Source organism: Sciurus carolinensis, chromosome 9 (assembly GCF_902686445.1).
Source record: "Sciurus carolinensis chromosome 9, mSciCar1.2, whole genome shotgun sequence".
Lineage (NCBI taxonomy): Eukaryota > Metazoa > Chordata > Mammalia > Rodentia > Sciuridae > Sciurus > Sciurus carolinensis.
In genome coordinates, this window is record NC_062221.1 from 27,640,407 (window position 1) to 27,659,518 (window position 19,112).

General features: G+C 52.5%; 4 protein-coding genes across 16 annotated transcripts in view; 3 read left to right on the forward strand and 1 right to left on the reverse strand.

Moving 5' to 3' along the window:
• Positions 1–4,654, forward strand: part of Cacna2d2 (calcium voltage-gated channel auxiliary subunit alpha2delta 2) — a 135,135-nt gene extending 130,481 nt beyond the window's left edge. For 2 of the 10 annotated variants that reach the window (XM_047564177.1, XM_047564179.1), the window contains 12 exons: positions 55–158; positions 432–530; positions 622–710; positions 902–952; positions 1,196–1,267; positions 1,371–1,523; positions 1,663–1,715; positions 1,838–1,893; positions 2,058–2,184; positions 2,287–2,396; positions 2,500–2,582; positions 2,664–4,654. In XM_047564177.1, the coding sequence (XP_047420133.1) occupies positions 55–158; positions 432–530; positions 622–710; positions 902–952; positions 1,196–1,267; positions 1,371–1,523; positions 1,663–1,715; positions 1,838–1,893; positions 2,058–2,184; positions 2,287–2,396; positions 2,500–2,582; positions 2,664–2,807 (1,141 nt within the window). In that variant the 3' untranslated portion in view covers positions 2,808–4,654. Of the gene's footprint in view, positions 1–54; positions 159–431; positions 531–621; positions 711–901; positions 953–1,195; positions 1,268–1,370; positions 1,524–1,662; positions 1,716–1,837; positions 1,894–2,057; positions 2,185–2,286; positions 2,397–2,493 lie in introns of all 10 variants that reach the window. The other 8 variants (XM_047564178.1, XM_047564181.1, XM_047564171.1 and 5 more) reach the window with 5 other exon arrangements.
• Positions 4,655–7,078: 2,424 nt separating this feature from the next.
• On the forward strand, positions 7,079–11,729 carry Tmem115 (transmembrane protein 115). The gene is made up of 2 exons (XM_047562994.1): positions 7,079–8,419; positions 10,946–11,729. Exons 1-2 carry the CDS (start codon positions 7,569–7,571, stop codon positions 11,148–11,150), a joined length of 1,056 nt encoding a protein of 351 aa, XP_047418950.1. The 5' UTR covers positions 7,079–7,568; the 3' UTR covers positions 11,151–11,729.
• Positions 11,730–12,063: 334 nt separating this feature from the next.
• On the reverse strand, positions 12,064–15,928 carry LOC124993798 (transmembrane reductase CYB561D2). Of its 2 annotated transcripts, none has more exons than XM_047565590.1 (5): positions 15,831–15,928; positions 14,945–15,489; positions 14,375–14,526; positions 13,895–13,932; positions 12,064–13,061 (listed from the first exon to the last, which is right to left on the reverse strand). In XM_047565590.1, the coding sequence occupies exons 3-5, from the start codon at positions 14,499–14,501 to the stop codon at positions 12,558–12,560; spliced, it is 669 nt and encodes a 222-aa protein (XP_047421546.1). In that variant the 5' UTR covers positions 14,502–14,526; positions 14,945–15,489; positions 15,831–15,928; the 3' UTR covers positions 12,064–12,557. The 2 variants fall into 2 exon arrangements, with proteins under 2 accessions (XP_047421546.1, XP_047421547.1); XM_047565591.1 differs by having other exon boundaries at positions 12,065–13,061; positions 14,950–15,489.
• On the forward strand, positions 15,111–18,450 carry Nprl2 (NPR2 like, GATOR1 complex subunit). 3 transcript variants are annotated; one of them, XM_047564052.1, is made up of 11 exons: positions 15,111–15,373; positions 15,878–15,969; positions 16,056–16,224; positions 16,392–16,500; positions 16,881–17,017; positions 17,108–17,205; positions 17,325–17,361; positions 17,492–17,555; positions 17,630–17,747; positions 18,007–18,149; positions 18,244–18,450. In XM_047564052.1, the coding sequence occupies exons 1-11, from the start codon at positions 15,296–15,298 to the stop codon at positions 18,309–18,311; spliced, it is 1,113 nt and encodes a 370-aa protein (XP_047420008.1). In that variant the 5' UTR covers positions 15,111–15,295; the 3' UTR covers positions 18,312–18,450. The 3 variants fall into 3 exon arrangements, with proteins under 3 accessions (XP_047420008.1, XP_047420007.1, XP_047420009.1); XM_047564051.1 differs by having other exon boundaries at positions 15,113–15,373; positions 17,462–17,555; XM_047564053.1 differs by lacking the exon at positions 15,111–15,373 and adding an exon at positions 15,383–15,626 and having other exon boundaries at positions 17,462–17,555.
• Positions 18,451–19,112: the final 662 nt, after the last annotated feature.

Consider the following 19,112-nt stretch of genomic DNA (forward strand, 5'->3'; position numbering starts at 1 on the left):
ACTTCTGAGTCTGCTGTCCCCCACAAGCCACCCCTTACCCTTTGAATGTTCCAGGGCAGCTGAGGATTGGACAGAGAACCCCGAACCCTTCAATGCCAGCTTCTATCGCCGCAGCCTAGATAATCATGGTTATATCTTCAAGCCCCCACACCAGGATGGTGAGTGTCCATTCAGAGTGCCCAGCAGCAGGTGGGAAGCTCCAGCTTCCCTGGCTACTCAGCCATGGCAAGGTTTTGCTCTGTGAGCCCCCTTTCAAACCTGACAACAGCTGACACTGGATCAGACATGAAGAGAGGGATAGGCCGTGTCAAACACTATGCTGAGTGTTGGGTGCTTGGACTGGCTCAGACCTGGGTTGGTAGGGCCCAGCTTGGAGCAGTCAGTGTGGCTGCCAGCCCCCACTCCTGACTGCTCTACCCACACCACCCCAGCCCTATTAAGGCCATTGGAGCTGGAGAACGACACAGTGGGTGTCCTCGTCAGCACAGCTGTGGAGCTCAGCCTAGGCGGGCGCACACTGAGGCCAGCAGGTGAATGCCCAGGACACAGGTGGGGAAGGAGGCAGTGGACAGGGTGTTGCTTAGGCAGGTAGCACTGATGGCCCTTTGCTCTCCCCAACAGTGGTAGGTGTCAAGCTAGACCTAGAGGCTTGGGCTGAGAAGTTCAAGGTGCTGGCCAGCAACCGTACCCACCAGGACCAGCCACAGAAGGTATTTGGGCAGAGGAAGGGGGAGTAAGATCAGAGTCCTCAGGGACCTTTGCCAAGCTATCTTCTCAAGGGTGGCTTCAATACCTACAAGAAGTCAGGGGCTACTACAGATGGCCTGGAGAACCATATATATGAGGGTGACAAGAAAAAGAAATACTGGTGGGCGCCTTACAGTCTTCATTCTCTGCCCAGCAGTGCGGCCCCAGCAGCCACTGTGAGATGGACTGTGAAGTTAATAATGAGGTGAGTGTGCCCTGAGGCTGCCCTGGACTCCAGTTTCCCCCACTCCCATACTTTTTGGTCCCAACTAAAACTTCTAGCCCATCCCTTAGCCTCAGCACTCCTACCCTGACTTGACAGCCTTACCAGGATTGAGGAAATGGTGCCTACCCCCACCAACTCTGTACCACTGGAGTACTAGGGCTTGAAGTGAAAGGTCCGAGGCCCAGCCCCTCTCCATGTTCTTCCCCCTTCCCTACCATTCAGGACCTACTCTGTGTCCTTATTGATGATGGAGGATTCCTGGTGCTGTCAAACCAAAACCATCAATGGGACCAGGTAAGTGTCAGGAAGAGGATGGAAGGAGGGCGTAGGTGTTTGAGCCTTCTGGGGACGTGGCACTGCCAGTCCTGTGACCTCGGCTTCCTTCTGGCATCCCCAGGTTGGCAGGTTCTTCAGTGATGTGGATGCCAACCTGATGTTGGCACTCTACAACAACTCCTTCTACACACGCAAGGAGTCCTACGACTATCAGGCAGCCTGTGCCCCTCAGCCCCCTGGCAACCTGGGTGCTGCACCCCGTGGTGTCTTTGTGGTGAGCCCTCAGAGGTGCCTGGAGATGGGGGGCTGGGAGGCCTGCCCTCAGATGACCCCTATCTCTGACGTCTGAGAAAGCTATGGGTGACCTATGGTGAGAGGTAGCAGTAGCAGCCCATGCCCTCTTTCCACTGCAGCCGACCATTGCAGACTTCCTTAACTTGGCCTGGTGGACCTCTGCTGCCGCCTGGTGAGTCCTGGGAGATTGGATGTAGAGAGATGGTGCTCGCTGACCAGGAAGGCTCTAAAAAGAAGTGAGGCAGTGTACTTGCCTCTGATGAGCACCTCCACTCAGTGCCCCGTTCCCTGCAGGTCTTTGTTCCAGCAGCTTCTCTATGGCCTCATCTACCACAGCTGGTTCCAAGCAGGTAGGTAGGGCTTGGGGGGCCCCCTCCTCAAATGAGAGTCAGCAGTTGGAGCAGAGACCCGCTCCACAGGGAGGGCGGGGCTTATGGCTGAGCCAGGTTGAGACCCACCAGTCAGACACCGCGACAGGGTCTGTGGGCGGAGCTGAGGCGCTCTGGCCCGGCAGACCCAGCGGAGGCCGAGGGGAGCCCTGAGACGCGCGAGAGCAGCTGCGTCATGAAACAGACCCAGTACTACTTCGGCACGGTGAATGCTTCCTACAATGCCATCATCGACTGCGGAAACTGCTCCAGGTGCTTGAGGGGGTCCCAGAGATGTGGGACGGGGAGAAGAAGCAGGGCGGGGCGAAGGGGTGGAGCGAACCTCCAGGCCCCACCTCTCGATGCTCCCTCCAGGCTGTTTCACGCACAGAGACTGACCAACACCAACCTTCTCTTCGTGGTGGCCGAGAAACCGCTGTGCAGCCAGTGTGAGGCTGGCCGGCTGCTGCAGAAGGAGACGCACTGTATCCTGCCCCCGCCTCCCCGCCGCCCGCGCCCCCTCCTGTCCCACGCGCCCCCTCTGTATCGCCGCCGCTGCCGCCTCCTTGACTCCCCACCCATGCCCAGCGGACGGCCCGGAGCAGTGTGACCTGGTGCAGAGACCGCGATACCGGAGAGGCCCGCACATCTGCTTCGACTACAACGCGACGGTGAGCTGGGGGAGCGGCGATCTTGACTTCGCACCGCCCTGCGCCCGCCCAGGCCGACCAGTTCCTTGTATCTCCCCTCAGGAAGATACCTCAGACTGTGGCCGCGGAGCCTCCTTCCCGCCGTCGCTGGGCGTCCTGGTCTCCCTGCAGCTTCTTCTCCTCTTGGGCCTGCCGCCCAGACCGCAGCTTCAAGTCCACACTCTCGCTGCCTCTCGCCGCCTCTGAGCTCCACCCCTACCCACACCCCACACCCTGCCCGCCTGGCCCCCACCCCCGCCCCACACTCCCGCCTTAGAGCCTTGCCCCTCCCCCACTAAAGGACCTGTGTTCGCCAGGCTCTAAGAGCCTGTGCCTTGGGGTGGGGGAGTCCCAAAGGAGGGTGCTAGTCTTTGGCACCCAGGATACATCTCACCGCTGAACTGTCCAAATGTCCCAGACCCTGGACATCCTAGTGGGCTGGGACAGGGAGGCCACATGTACTGGTGCCAAACCAGGCCTCCCCTGCCCTCCTAAAGGCTTTCTTTGTATAGGCCACCCTGCCTCAGCTGGACCCCTCTAACCTGGCCCTGCTGCCTGACCCAAGCCCAAACCTAACTTCCCTGGGAATAATGGAGGAAGGTGAGATGACAGTTTGAGGCCCAGGGGCTCCTGCCCTTTTCAGGCCTACAGTCATCCCCACCCCCAAAGCCCTGCAGGTGTCAAAACAGTCTCACAATGACATCAGTTTAGACACAACCCCATACACACCTGGAACCCTGATGGTAACCAGACTCACACTAGACAGACCCCAGAGGGCACACATAAACACAGACACAGAGACACACATACCATGGGGGGCTCACAAAGCCTTATATAGGGTAGGGGGCTGGTGGGAGGGTTAGCACCTGCATGCTCCATCTCCTACTCACCACCTGCCTCTAATCTGAGCTGCAGCCCAGCTGATCCTCCCTTCTCTAAAGCTGAATGTCAAACAGTGCCAAATGCTGGGGCAAAGGGTAAAGACCCCTCTGTCCCATCCCTAGCCACCAGTGTCCCCCAAGTGCCCCTCACCCTGCCAGGTGCTCATTGTAACCATTTATCATTAGTATCAAACCCACAGCAGGACCACATGCCAGACCCCCACCAGACATCGCTCTTTGCCTTAGCAGGGGTGACTTGGTCTCTCCTGGCTGGGCCATCCCAACCCCAATCTGGCCCTTACACACTCAGGCCTGTGCCCATTCCCAAGTTCCTCACTATCTATCCCTTCCTCCCTCCCTCTTTCCCTTTCTCTCCCCCTCTCCACCCCCCCCCCACACACACACACATATTCCCTGCCCCCAGGAGGCTAAATTGTCCCTCTTCTGAACACACATTTGCACACACACGTACACACTGCACACGCAGAGGCTGGGCCTTGGGCACATCTCTGCATACCATTCATTCTGATCATTTTCCCCAAAGGCATCCCAGTCTGGGGGCCAGGAGGGGACTGAGGGCAGGGGGGTGTAGCCACGGGGATCAAACGGACTGGGAGGAGGGGGGAGGGTGATGCATTAATTAATGGCTCCGTTAATTAATGTCACGTTGCTTGTCACTTTCTCAGTATGTTTGTATGGTCCATGCCCACTGCTGGTGCCAGGGTGGGTGTCCATGATGTGTGCCCTGCCTGGATGTCGGCTATGTCCTGTGGGGGCGCGTGTGTAACTATAGTGTAGTCAGGTGCTCAATGGAGAATATAAAAATGAAACAAACATATACAGAAAAATAAATATATATTTTAAGTTTAAAAAACAGAAAAACAGACAAAACAATCCCCATCAGGTAGTTGTCCAACCCCCAGCTGGGTCTGATCCTTCTCATCACCCACCTGACCTGGCTGCCCCCTCACCTTGGGCTGGGGGATTGGGGGGCCATTTCCTCTTCTCTGCCCTTTTTTTGTTGTTGTTCTATTTTGTACAGACATGTTGGAAAAACAACAGCGACAAGTCAAGAAACTTTGTAAAATATCGTGTGTGTGATTCCTTGTAAAATATTTTCAAATGGTTTATTACAGAAGATCAGTTATTAAATAATGTTCATATTTTCACTTCAAACAGTTTCTATCCACTGTGTCAGCTTTGGGGTGAGGATTGGATAGTTATGAAGACAAGGGGCCATCACCCTGTTCTGCTGGGAGAGAAGGCCATGGCAATCTAGGTCCCTGGTGGCCGTAGGGCATGATGCTTCATGGGCATGATGCTTCCAGTGACTAATAAGTGCCAGGCCTTTGACATACTTTGTCTCATATTATTTCACAAGCCTCCAGGAAAAAGCTGGTTTTGAAAAATTAAAAATAAAAAGCCTCCTAGAGCCACAAGGCAAGACCAGGGTCCTGAAACAATGAAGATAATAATAAGATGCCAGTTCAGGCTGGAGTCTGACCATCTTTTCCAACTACTGTGGCCTGACACCCAGGTCCTCCTCCTAGAGCCACACATCCAGAGTTGATAGTTGCTGGTGCTCAAGGACCCTATTCTGCTATTCCAGGGAGGCCAGGGTCTGGCCCACTCACAAGCAAGTGGGGGTTCTATCCTGGCCAGGGGAGGCCAGAAGCCAAGTCAGTTTTTGCAAATTCTCTTGCAGATCCTTCACCCTTGTTCATTTTAACCCCAACCCTAATTTGCCTAACACCTTAATTTTCCTTTTTTTTTTTTTTTCTGTACTGTGAATGGAACCCAGGGTGCTCTACCACTTAGCTACATCCCACCCCTTTTAATTTTTTTATCATGAGATAGTTTTTTTTTCCTAATTAGTTATACACGAATTGAGATAGGGTTTTGCTAAAATTACCCAAGCTGGTCTCGAACTTGTGACCCTCCTTCCTCAGCCTCTAGAATAGCTAGGATTACAGGTGTGTGCCACCATGCTCCTCTTGTTCTTTCATGGGGAGAGAATTGTAATCACTAGTTCAGAGGTTTTCCAGAGGGTGCTGTCAGTGCTCACTCTACAACACTGGCAGTGCCAGGGACTCTGCTCACTTAGCACTTAGCTAAAGGTCATCTGCCACAATCTTAGGGGCTGTTATTTAGTAAATCTTTCCTAGGGCAGATGAGTATACTGAGAGAGATGAAATCTTTTCCCCCACGGGGTAGAAGTAAAAAATCAGCTAAGGTCTAAGAAAGAAGGTGGTGGCAGGAATGGGACCTTGGATGCTAAACATGAAAGAGGACATTCCCGTGTCAGTTAAGATGGGGCTTTCTTCACTTCTCTGCTGGGAATGACCACAGAATAACACCTAACCTTCAATCTCAAGACAGTTCCCATGCTCTGAAAGCCCCTCAAGTTCTGGGGTAAGGTTTGTCAAATAAAATACGGAAAGTTCAGTCAATTTTGATTTTTCATATAAACAATAATGTTTTAGTAGGGAAATGTGTTTCTCATATTGAATGGGACATGCTTATACTAAAAAGTTTATTGTTCATCTGAAACTCAAATTTGACTGAGCACCCTGTATTTTGATTTACTTAGTCTGGTAACCCTACCCTGGTGTGTGGCATTCAGTGGGAACCCAGACCTCAAAGATAAAGGGTGTCAACACCCATTTTAAACTGGAAGGCTATGCACACATTGGGCAGTTGGAAATGAGACTGATGACTGAAAGGGATTCTTCACTTTATAAAAGTCCCTTGTCATATAATTATGTTAATTAAGTACACATTTTTAAAAGTAATTCCATACACCACGACAACAAAATGACAGGAAATAACCTGTCAGAAGTCACAATGGTGAGAGTGAGGTTTGACCCCGGCTTGTGCTAACTCCAGCAATGATCAGAAATCTCTGGTGGAGAGAAGAATCACTGAGGCAGCCCAGCATCACCCTTTTGAGAGATGAAACCATGGGTTCACGCCACTTGTAACAAGGGCAATCTGAATAAACATCCAAGGTGGACTGGCATTCTACACTTTTGCCCCTTTGTTCCTTAGGGTAGCAAACTCCTATCATCTCCTTTTTAAGGTACACAAACTGATTTTCGAAAAGATTCAAGAATTTATCCAATGTCACACTGCCGCCAAATGACAGAGTAAGGAGTCCAATCAGGCCCCATTCATTAAACATTTCAGGGATTCACAAACTGTTACACACACCAGGGCCATCTAACTTCCTCACCCACACGATTGCCCACAAGAACACACTCACTCTTATGTTCTTGCACATATCATAAATGGAGTCACTCTCCCTGGAGAATTCAGCAAGTGTGTAACCTGAGGCTGTGCAACCTCCTGAACCCCCAACTCTCAGCTTCCCAAAGTTGGCAAATGCTCTCTCTTACCACCAAGAACAGGCGGAAACAGCCATGAGCTCTACAATTCCCAGCACAGCCTCCTCCACCATTGACAGGACCAGCCTAGGCGCACGGCCTCCTGGGACTTGTAGTTCTTCCCAGAAACCTAGTTCCGCTCTTCCAGGACTGTAGCAAAGGACTCCGTATCCCGGCATGCCAAAGAGCCGGAAGACAGGAACTCAGAAGGCATCCGGCCGCCGCTGCCGCCAGGGGCACGCAGGCGCAGCACCCCTGTTTGTCGGTCCCTGATAAGGGAGGAGGTACGGTGGAAGTCAAGACCAAGGCCCAGCCGGAGCTGACCCGACTTGACTCGGACCTGGAACAAGGTGCCAGTCCCACGCGGACCTGAGCCCAGGAGTGGATGGAGGTGCCCCCGCCCTAAGAGCAAAGCTAGCCCAGCCAGCCTGGCGCGGGGCCTACGGGGCAGGCAGGCAGGCGTGCCAAAGCCGCCCAGGGCCTTCCTAAAGGTCCGGGGCGAGGGGCCTAGGCTCCGGCCTGGCGACAAAGCACTTTGGGACCAGAGCCCGTCCCGACCGGAAGCAGAGCCTTCACCAGGACGATAGGCCAAGGTGACTAGGCCGAGCCCGGGCCTCCCATCGGGGCCGGACTGGAACGAGGCCCCGGGGAGGCCCCTAGCCCACCCTCCTCACCTTCCCCTCAGGCCAACACCTACCAGGAAAATGCAACGCGCCTTACCTGGGGCCCGCCAACACTTGGGGGCCATCCTGGCCAGTGCCAGCGTGGTGGTGAAGGCGCTGTGCGCAGCGGTACTTTTCATTTACCTGCTTTCCTTCGCAGTAGACACGGACTGCCTGGCGGTCACCCCAGGCTACTTGTTTCCTCCCAACTTCTGGATTTGGACCCTGGCCACCCATGGGCTCATGGAGCAGCACGTGTGGGACGTGGCCATCAGCCTGGCCACAGTGGTGGTGGCTGGGCGTTTGCTGGAACCCCTCTGGGGAGCCTTGGAGCTGCTCATCTTCTTCTCGGTGGTGAATGTGTCTGTGGGGCTACTGGGGGCCTTCGCCTACCTCCTCACCTATATGGCTTCCTTCAACTTGGTCTACCTGTTCACAATCCGTATCCACGGCGCTCTGGGCTTCCTAGGTGGTGTCTTGGTGGCACTCAAGCAAACTATGGGGGACTGTGTGGTCCTGCGAGTGCCCCAGGTGCGCATCAGTGTCGTACCCATGCTGCTACTGGCACTGCTGCTACTGCTGCGGCTGACCACACTGCTCCAAAGCCCAGCGCTGGCTTCCTATGGTTTTGGGCTTCTCTCCAGTTGGGTATATCTTCGCTTCTACCAGCGCCATAGCCGAGGTCGAGGGGACATGGCTGACCACTTTGCTTTTGCCACATTCTTCCCTGAAATCCTGCAGCCTGTGGTGGGGCTTCTGGCAAACTTGGTGCATGGTCTCCTGGTGAAAGTAAAGATATGCCAGAAGACAGTGAAACGTTATGATGTGGGGGCTCCATCCTCCATCACCATCAGCCTCCCAGGCACAGACCCTCAAGATGCCGAGCGGAGAAGGTACAGTGAAACCTTCCAAATCTTGGAAAGCTAAGAGAGTATTGGTCAAAGTCACATGCCACCTGTTGAGGTGTTTGCTGTGCATAAGATACCTACAGTCAGATGTTGGGGCAGGTTCAGAGAGAAAACCCAGTCTTTGGCCTTGAGAATTTAGCATGTAGACGTCTGGGCTCTGGTGTGTGCTTTTCTCCCATTCAGGCCACTTCAGTCTCAAGAAATGCCCAGTTTCTTTTTTGGTTCTGTGTGAGGGGCTAACGTAGGTATGCATCATGCTGGTCTTGCCTCAGAACCTCCAAATCCTGGACAGTGGTACTGTGTAAGCCAGAAACAGCCTGTTGGTTCTTTGTCCCCTGCACTGGAGATGGGGACCAGGGAAGAAGGCCTAGGGCCCTTAAGAGATGGTCTGGGTCACCCTAATTTCCAAATACTAAACTATGTCCTCTTCCTGGGTCTTAATTTAGACATGTGCTTCTCTGCCACTTACTGAGGGAAGCTTAGGGTATTACCAAATTTAACTTCCAAGTAAGCAGGTGTCACCAAACTCAAGGGACATGCTATACGACCCACCTTAGAAGCCTGTGGACCACACCAGAGAGTAGAGACCTTTGAAGTATCTGTAAACTAAGCCATCTGCAACATCAGGTGTCCTGGCTGAATTATTCACTGGCTGCACTTTGGCCAGGGCAGAAGAGAGCTTTCTGAATTTAGCTCCTACTCCCCTTAATCTGTGGGCTCCCCAGTCCCAGCTTCTATAAGAGTCCCAGCCCCATTTACAACATTATGCTTCAGGTTTTGGGGGGTTTTTTGTTTGTTCAGGGTTTTGTTTTTTTTTTTTTTATGTAATCTGATACAGTCCTGTCCCTTTGGATTTGTCAAAGATTCCAGGTTCTGCTCACCTGTGAAATAGTTTCTTGGCAAGAAGCTCTGAGTGTGGAAGAGTTATTTATCCCTGAGCTTACTTTCCACTGGGGCAGTACACTTGAATGTAAAACACACCCCTTCCTTGAAGGAGTTTCCAGCTGGTGGTCCAAGGTGATAGTTGTGGAAAAGCATCCAAAGCATGATATGAGGGCCTAATTCAGGGCCCTACAGTCTAATCTCTATGGGTGATATAAGTAGAAGGAGGCAGGGTTTCCCATTTGTCTCTCTCTCTCTCTCTCTTTTTTTAAGTTGTTGATGCACCTTTATTTTTATTTATTTATTTATATGCAGTGCTGAGAGTCGAACCCAGTGCCTCACACATGCTAGGCAAGCACTCTTCCACTGAGCTACAACCCCAGCCCCCATTTGTCTCTTTCACCCTTATGAAGAAGTGACTAGCATGACACTATCTCTCTGCCTTGGCAGGCTTTAGACAGAACTAACAAGTCCATCTCTGGGGTGGGAGCCTGGGCAGTAATAGTGAAGGACTGTCCCATCAATGCCAATTTGCCATGCGCCAGATTGGAGGGCAGCGGGGAAGTGGGTTTTCTGTGTTCATGTCCTTGTTGCCTCTCCTTATCCTTGGCATAGTGCAGATTTTGGTTCTCTGCTAGAAACCTGGAAGGTTACACAGACTGTCTCCACATTGGTGGCAGAGAAGCTGAAGCATCAGGAATGGGCAGTGGCCACTGTTGGATGTGCCTGGCAGCATTGTCACTCCACCTTCTGATGGGCTGGGTACAAAGTACATGTGAATACCTTCTTCTAGTGGATTTGCCCATCTCCCCAAAGTGGTGCCTCCAAGGGTCTCCCCCATGAAAACAGCAGGCTCTGGCCTGCGCCCTACCCACATGGGCTTTTCTCTTCTTCACCTCTTGCAAGGGCTCTGCTAAACACCTGTTTTTTGTTTGTTTGTTTGTTTTGTGGTGCTGGGGATTGAACTCAGGGCCTTAGTGCTTGTGAGGCAGCACTCTACCAACTGAGCTATCTCCGCAGCCCAACACCTGTTCTAATACAGATGTTAGTGGCTTTGGGGATTGTTTTAGAAATGAAAACATCAGAGTGTACTAATCCAAGTTGGCTCTGCTTCCTGGGCTGAGCTAAGGAAGGTACTAAGTTCCAGTCTTTCCCAGAGACCCTTGCCAGGAGACTTCAAATAACCCTAACCAGGAAAGAGAGAATTAACCTCTCCTTGGATATGATGTCAGTGCCCAAGCAGGAACCCATCTCCAGGGACTTGCCATTCCACTCACCTGCCCTGAAGCACTAGATCTACCCACCTTTGTTCATCAAACTCAACTGTTCATGATGGCTGGCCATGAACAGCTTGGTGATCAGTTGGGCAGACATCCAGATGGCCTTCTCAGCCTGGAGGTGCCCTAGCTATGAAGAGAGGACTGCAGAGCCTCTAAGTCCTCATTCTGATGGCAGCATGGGCCCTAATTCAATCTCTGGGGAGTCCTGGGTCTTGCATGGGAAAGGGAATATAGGATTCTGGGGGGAGAAATTTATGTGGTAGGAAGAGAGGGTAGCCTACAGTGAAAGGGTGCAGGGTATGTGCCAATAAAAACCCAGAGTGACCTGTCCTCTCTCCTCTGGTCCCAGGCAACTGGCTCTGAAGGCCCTCAATGAAAGGCTGAAGCGAGTGGAGGACCAGTCCACCTGGCCCAGCATGGATGATGATGAAGACGATTCTGGGGCCAAGGTGGACAGCCCCCTGCCCTCAGAAAATGCTCCCACATCCCCAGGAAAGGGGGCTGCTCCCGAATCTAGCCTCATCACCTTTGAGGCAGCTCCCCCAAAGCTGTAACTCCAGACCATCTTGAGTGTAGACCCTCCTCTCCCAAGCCCTCATTGATGCCTCTCAGCTACTCCAGGGTACTGACTGCTTTGAGAGGGAAGAAGGCCTGCTGGAGCCTTCCATGGCCACCTGCTGTTTCTCGCCAACACTACCCAGGACTCTTGCTATCTGGTTCTGACTCCAGATAACCACTATGCCAGACATGGGACCTCTAAGGAATTGGCCAGTCCAGAATTTCATCTGAGGTGAGACTATACCTCAGCCCCAAGCAAGTAACAGGAACGCTGGTGCCACAGCTCCTGGGCTGGCCTTCACATCTGAAACTGGTTGCCAAGAGTCAAGGCAAGGATTTACGTTTGCCAAAAATGTTTGGGGGCCCAGCCAGTGCAGGAGTCAGCACAGGGCTGCACATCCCTGCCCACCCCCCAGGAAGACTGTGTTAATGTCAGGAGTTCTTATTTCCCTCTGCTGTGGCCATGACTGCTTCTGGGCCAGAATAGCCACAGCTCCCAGGTATTTTCTACAGGACCACTTGAGTGGGCAACCAAGCCCAGCCTCACAGTATCAATAAAGCAGTTCTTTGAGGTATGTCTCCTAGACTTTGTCAGACCACCTTGTGCAGCACATGCTCAACTGTGAAGTTAGACAGTCTTTACTCTTAAGTCCAAGGGCTCTTCAAGGCAACTCCAGCTGGATAGAAAGCACACCCAACTGCCCAGTGTTCCTTCACCACCATATACTTGCTGCCAAGTGGCCTTCCCAGAGAATCTGACAGTTGAGGTTCTCTCCATCTTGAGTTGTTTTTGCCCTTGACTCAGTGCAAAGACCAAGTACTCCGTGCATGACACCTATGGAGACAGCCCATTCCCAGCTCCCACCCTCATAGTGTGGACACTCCAGCAGTCAGTAGCTGGGAAATGGGTAAGACACATAGCTGTTCCATTCACAAAAACATGGGAGGCTCAGCAGCCATATCCTGGGGACTTGTGTGCTGGGAGAACCCCCACCTTGCCAAGCTGCCTACTTCCTAATGCTTATGGCATTAGTAAGAACCACCCCCAACTCTGAACTGTTCCTCCCATCAGTCTTTTCAGTCATTTTTATTTCACTTTTTTCTCTTAGTAATTCTGGACAAAACAGTGTAAGTATGAGCTGCATTGCTCTGCAGGCAGTCTTGCGACCTCAGCTTCATCCAGACATGTGATCCATATGCTCCTCCTCCTCTTGGATGACAGCAAAAGCAGAAAGACAAGGGAGGCACTCTAGCATGAGGAGCAAAAATGTGACACAAAGGTCTCCTACTGCCCCAGGGCCTGAAGTATCCCCTGACCCAATCAGTTAAGAGAGTTCAGGAAGTTCCCAGCCCCAACTCTGATGCTGAGAGACAATTCCAGGCTTCCCCTGGCTGGGAAGAGTTCATGGTTGGATCCTCTTGCGGTATAGGTAGGCATTGCTCACCTGGTTCATGATGACCAAGCTGGTAAGGATAGGGCATAGCACAGCCAGGTACCAGGCTCCACCAGTGACAGTGGCAGTGAACCAGAGTGAGCACATGCCCAACAAGAGGCTGGTACTACCCAGCAGGTAGCCCACCAGCCCAGAAGTGGCATGGTATAGCTTGAGCTTCGCCAGGGGCCATCGGGGCAGCAGCTTTGGGTAAAGCAGCCCCACCCCACCTGAGCACTGTAGCCCTGCCCACAGCACGGCTAGCAGCCCTGCCTGTCCATGCCTTGTAGCCAAGTGGGCTTTGCCAAGTTGCTCTTTGTGGAGGATGACAAGACCAAGGCCCAGCAGTGCACACAGCAGAGCCAGCAGCTGCAGCACCCAGTGGCAGCGTGCCCGGGCCTTCCGTGACAGGGAACGCAGCAGCGAACTCTCAGGAGAGAACACCAGTAGTGCCTCGGTCATCAGGAAGGAGAACTGAGGAAATAGCGAATAGGAAACTCAAGTGAGGGTGCTGTCCCAGCAAAAGGTAAGAGGGCTTTAGGTGATCCTCAAGTTATCAGTGGACCTGGGCTGATTCCCCCTTTTAATTCTCCCCGCACTAAAAACTACCCATTTGGTGGGGCAGAACATCTTCCCTGAATAGTGAGTGACAGGTGCCTCTTCACATATCTTCCTAGGTGCTATTCTGAAATGTCATCTCTGCTGTTACCTAGCAAACAAGGTCTGAGATGTGGCAGTTATAAATGATTCAAAACCTTTGTTTGCCTCGTATGGGGATAAATGGATACAATTTCTTGGCAAGAGCTGACCACACGGTGCACTGTTCAGGGAAAATGAGATGCTTATCACCACAAAATTAAGGTAAAAAGGGACATCCAAATGCAATTTTCAGCTTCCTGCCTGGAGATAGAAGTCTTGTTTTGTGCTTAAATCTCACCGTCCTCCGTTGGGGGGGGGGGGGGTACTGGGGATTGAACCCAAGAACCCTCTACCACTGAACTATGTCCCAAGCCCTTTTTATTTATTTTGTGTTTTGAGATACAATCTCACTAAGTTGCCAAATCAGCCTTGAACTTATGATCCTCCTGCCTAAGCCTCCCCAGTAGCTGGGATTACAGGTGTTCCCCACTTCACCCAGCTTTCCTGGGTCTCAAATCTATGGTTCAAGTCAGGAACATAAGACAAGAGTTGGAGCATGCAACTCCTCCAAACACACATTAAATGTTCACAGGGATTCAGAGGCTGTACCAGAGTCACCACCCATACCATGCTCCCACCCCTGAGAGCTGCCCAGACTCACTACTTACAGCCAGAGACATAAGCACAGGGTGCCAGGAGAACAGGCCTGGAATGAGAAGAGGAGGCCTCGTGGGGCTGAGGCAAGAAGAAACCAGCAATACCAATCCCTACAGGTTGAGGAATAAGGGCAGCCTGTCACCTAAGGAGGTGCTGCCAAAATGTGAGCCCCTTCTTGCTGCAACAAGCTGATTCCACATCTATTCTCTTTTCCTAGACCACAGGCTATGCTTGCCACTCCTCTAGCAGTCCTCCCTCCTTCCTCCAGCACCAAGACAAGGAAAGATAAACCATGTGCTCTGTAGGGTCTGGCCAAGCTGTCAGAGCCGCCATACCCATACTTCATCCAGAACATCATCCCTTCTACACAGAATATTCCTCAGCCAGCCAGCCCTCTTCCCAAGAGTTAGGCCCAAGGCATCTTACTGCCCTTGCTCCCCCAGGAAAAGTTGCCTTTCCCTTTGCAGAAGTCAACTATGAATTCTACTTACTGGAACCAGGCCTGGCAAGCACAGTCACAAAGATGGTAAAGCCCAGGGCCACAAGGTGGGCTGCAGCCCCAGAGGCAGTGCGCAGAGCTCGGTAGATATGCGACTCGGTCTCCACAGAAAGGGCCATGGTCAGTCGGGCCGGTAGCTGTAGCCTGAAAACAGTTGCATTGGCAAGGGTAGTGTGCCCACTGTTGGCGCCTCTCATTGGAGGAAGGGTTGCACGGCAAGAATGTCAACCTCTTCCAAGAAGTTATGGTAGGAAGAAATAGATCAAGACCGGTACCAGGAATAGTCACAACTTGCCAGGAGAGGACCGGCAAGCCCTGTCAGTGTCGACCTGCATCTAAATTGGTATTGATTGCTAGACCATTTTTCAGGTAGGATGCGCGTAAGACTACAAATTCCAGCATGCTCCACCCTGTCGCTGGCGGGAGCGCCAGCCGGGAGGGCGTGAAGCACTACGGGAATTGTAGTTCCCAGATGCGTCCCAGTTACAGCGTGAATCTCTTCGCGCAGTGCCCTAACAAGTGCCGCTAGCACGCTGTCCCTTCACGCTAGGGATTTGCCTACCTCACCTGCAGCGCCGACTCGACGTGGTGGTTTCCTCCCCAAAGAAAGCTGGTTAGCCGGGACCCTGCCGCGCACGCCACCCCTCCGTCGCGGAGCCGCTTCACTTCCGGGTGCGACGTCTACCCACCCGGGACTTCCTGGGAAGAGCCCCACTCACCCCTGCAGCCCCGCCTCTGAATCTCGCTACGCAGACTCTATTAAGCAGACGGCTTCGCTGGTGTGTGTGCGCGCGCGCAAGACTGGGTGACACGGTGGCCCAGGCCCCAGGACTGTTTCTGACAGGTGTTCTCACAAGTAGGGGCGCCTCCGCGCCAGCGACAAAGAGCCACGGACCCAGGACTCTCTAGCGCCATGGGCAGCAGCTGCCGCATCGAATGCATATTCTTCAGCGAATTCCACCCAACTCTGGGACCAAAGATCACCTATCAGGTGCTGCCCGGGCTCGCGAGGCTTGGCGGGGAGAGGGTCGCTCTTGGGAGCTCAGCTGACTGATGTGCACTGGATTCCCGTGCTGCACGCGGGCATCTCTATCCATTCCTGGATAACTGTGAACAGAAAGGATAGTCAGACCCAGATCCTGTTGTGACGGAGGAACACAATGTCGCATGAGCTGTGCTCGTGGGAAATCCTGTTGTAAGGTTCAGGGGAGGTGCCAGGTCCCATGGAAGGTGGAAGGTGGGAGGTGAGTGGTCCAAGAGAATCCCTGGATTGAAATTTAAATGATGCATAGCAAGTTAGATTACGGAGTAAAGTGTTACAGGTAGAGTGAATAGCAAATGCAAAAGCCAAGAAGCCTGTGAGAACACAGTACGTGTTTGGAAACACAAAGGAGTGGTAGGCCTGGGTGAATGGGAGAGAGGAAAATGCTGGAGAAGAGTACTTATACCTGGAGGTGGTAATGGTGGGTGCACCTCTTGCCACTCCCTTCCCCAGGTCCCTGAGGACTTCATCTCCAGGGAGCTATTTGACACCGTCCAAGTATACATCATCACCAAGCCAGAGCTACAAAACAAGCTCATCACTGTGTGAGGCCCTAGCTGGGTGGGGGGTGAAGGGGTCCCAGGAGGAGGGGACAGACTTGGGGAGACCTGACTCTGTTCCACCCATTCAGCACAGCCATGGAAAAGAAGCTGATCGGCTGCCCTGTGTGCATTGAACACAAGAAGTATAGCCGTAATGCCCTTCTCTTCAACCTGGGCTTCGTGTGTGATGCCCAGGCCAAGACCTGTGCCCTGGAGCCCATTGTTAAAAAGCTGGCTGGCTACCTGACCACACTGGAGGTGTGCAACATGATGGGCTTGGGTGTATGGGCAGGCAAAGTTGGGAAAAGTGTTCCTATGTCCCCAAAGTCTCCCTGACCCTGACAGCTAGCTCAGTATTCAGGCAGGGCATCCAGTCAGCCAGGTGCCCTTGGGTATACCCACCATGTTGTCTATGCTCCATCCAGCTAGAGAGCAGCTTCGTGTCCACAGAGGAGAGCAAGCAGAAGTTGGTTCCCATAATGACAATCTTACTGGAGGAGCTGAACGCCTCTGGCCGGTGCACTCTACCCATTGGTATGCTGTCCTTGCAGCCTCTACAAGGACAACAGAAGGGGAGGGATGGGAAAGTAGCAGAAGGTGAGCACAGCCATTGGGGAAGAAGGACAAGACTCTTGAACAAATCGGTGTCCAGGAAATAGCCAGGGGTTGAGGTGATGTCCAGGGTCCAGTACATGATGGGGCTGGGGATGGGGGTGCAGCCAGCAGAGGTCTCCCACTCTGTTCCTTTTGTATATTCCTTCCCCTCTGGACCACAGTTTCTCACTCCATAAAAGGGGAAGAATGACCTTCCCCAGAGCCACCTGCCTGCCTCACGGGATATTGGAAAGACTGGATGGTAATTGAGGGCCTCTTACGAGAGATGGTACTGAGGATATGGGTGGGGTCTCCTGCAGATGAGTCCAACACCATCCACTTGAAGATGATCGAGCAGCGGCCAGACCCTCCTGTGGCTCAAGAGTATGATGTACCTGTCTTTACCAAGGACAAGGAGGATTTCTTCAACTCACAGTGGGACCTCACCACACAACAGGTGTGCCAGTTGTCCCTGAGTATCATCACCTTGGGCTGGCCACAGCACTGGCCTCTTCCTAACCCCACTGATCTTGCCCTGCTCTGCCAGATCTTGCCCTACATTGATGGTTTCCGCCACGTCCAGAAGATCTCTGCTGAGGCAGACGTGGAGCTCAACCTGGTGCGCATCGCCATACAGAACCTGCTGTGAGTGGGGCAACAGTCATGCCTAGGATAGGGTCACCAGCCAGGGAAGAACTCAAGGACCCTGAGTATGGAACTGGAAAGGCCTTGTTTCAGAAACTGAGCTCAGCTTTCTCTCTTAGGTACTATGGTGTTGTGACACTGGTGTCCATTCTCCAGGTAGGTGAATTTGGGATATGGTTCAATGAAGTGTACGCCATGTCTGACCCAGCCTCCCAAGCCCCTTACTCAGTCCCCTGTGCCTTCTGCTAATCTCTAGTATTCCAATGTGTACTGCCCAACGCCCAAGGTCCAGGATCTTGTAGATGACAAGTCCCTACAGGAGGCATGTCTATCCTACGTGACCAAGCAAGGTAGTAGTGGGTTCTGGGGGAGACATCTTGGAGAGGGAAGGGCTACCTGGAGCACTGACTCCTGGCACCCACAGGGCACAAAAGAGCCAGTCTCCGGGATGTGTTCCAGTTGTACTGCAGCCTGAGCCCTGGCACTACTGTACGAGACCTCATTGGTCGCCACCCCCAGCAGCTGCAGCATGTTGATGAACGGTCAGAGGGCCATTCCTGGGGAAATGGGTGGGGCTTCCTGAGGGAAGGTGGACCCTCTTTGTCTCTCTGGAGGAACCCTGGGGTCAGAAAGGAAGCAGGGTATTCCCAGTGAGCAGAATCATGGTACTGCTAATCCAGAGAGGATTCCTGGAGATCATGAGCTTGCAGGCCAGTCTGGCCACTGAGAATCGAACAGAAAACTGTCTGGCTGGAAAAAACTGACCAGGGCATCATACTTCTTCCCCAATCCTCACCCCAGGAAACTGATCCAGTTTGGGCTTATGAAGAATCTCATCCGACGACTACAGAAATATCCTGTGCGGGTGTCTCGAGAGGAGCGAAGCCACCCTGCCCGGCTTTACACAGGCTGTCACAGCTACGATGAGATCTGCTGCAAGACAGGTGGAGGCAGGCAGTGGGGCAGACAGGGTCGGGTCAGGGCAGGGTGGGTAGGCCAAGATCACTGACCTCACCACCCCTACCCCACCCCACCCAGGCATGAGTTACCATGAGCTGGATGAGCGTCTGGAAAATGACCCCAACATCATCATCTGCTGGAAGTAAAGCTTTCCTGAATGGGCATATTACTGTGGCTACTCCCTTCTGCTAAACCCTGCCCAATACATGGGGGCTAGATAAGTAGGCTAGTTCATATACTCTGGAGGTTGACCCTCAGTTCTGTAAATAAAATCATTGACTTCAACCTGCCTTCGTTCCTTTATCTATTTTTGTGGTACTGGGGATTGAACCTAGGGACACACTACCACTGAGTTACATCCCCAGCCCTTTTTCTATTTTGAGACAGGGTCTCTCTAAGTTGCCCAGGCTGACCTCTAATTTGTAATCCTCCTTATTTAGCCTATGAAATAGCTAGGATTACAAGTGTGGGCACCCCAGCCACCTCAACCTACTTTTATTGAATGTTGCCTCAGCTAGCCATCCGTGAATGAAATAGCCAGTCTTAGCGCCCTGGAGCGCCATCTGGTGTTGCATGACTAACAATGGTCAAGTAAACGTGCACTTAATTGTAAACTGAAACAGCCAGAAACAGATGTGAAGAGTTCTGATGGGAGCAGGGATTGCTCTGGATTATATGAACAAGAAATGCCTAGATGAGGGGATTTAAACTGAGCCCTGAACTAGGAAAAATATTCCAGTAGAGGAAACAAATGCAAAATCCTGAAGCAAAAGCTTTGGGATGAATGAGGAATCCAAGGCAAGCCCATGGGACTGGATCATGGGAGGTCAAAGAGAGCCAAAAATACAAGCCATAAAACTCCCAGGGCACGATGACACACGTCTGTAATCCCAGCTACTCAGGAGGCCAAGGCAGGAGGATTTCAAGTTTGAGGCCAACCTAGGCAA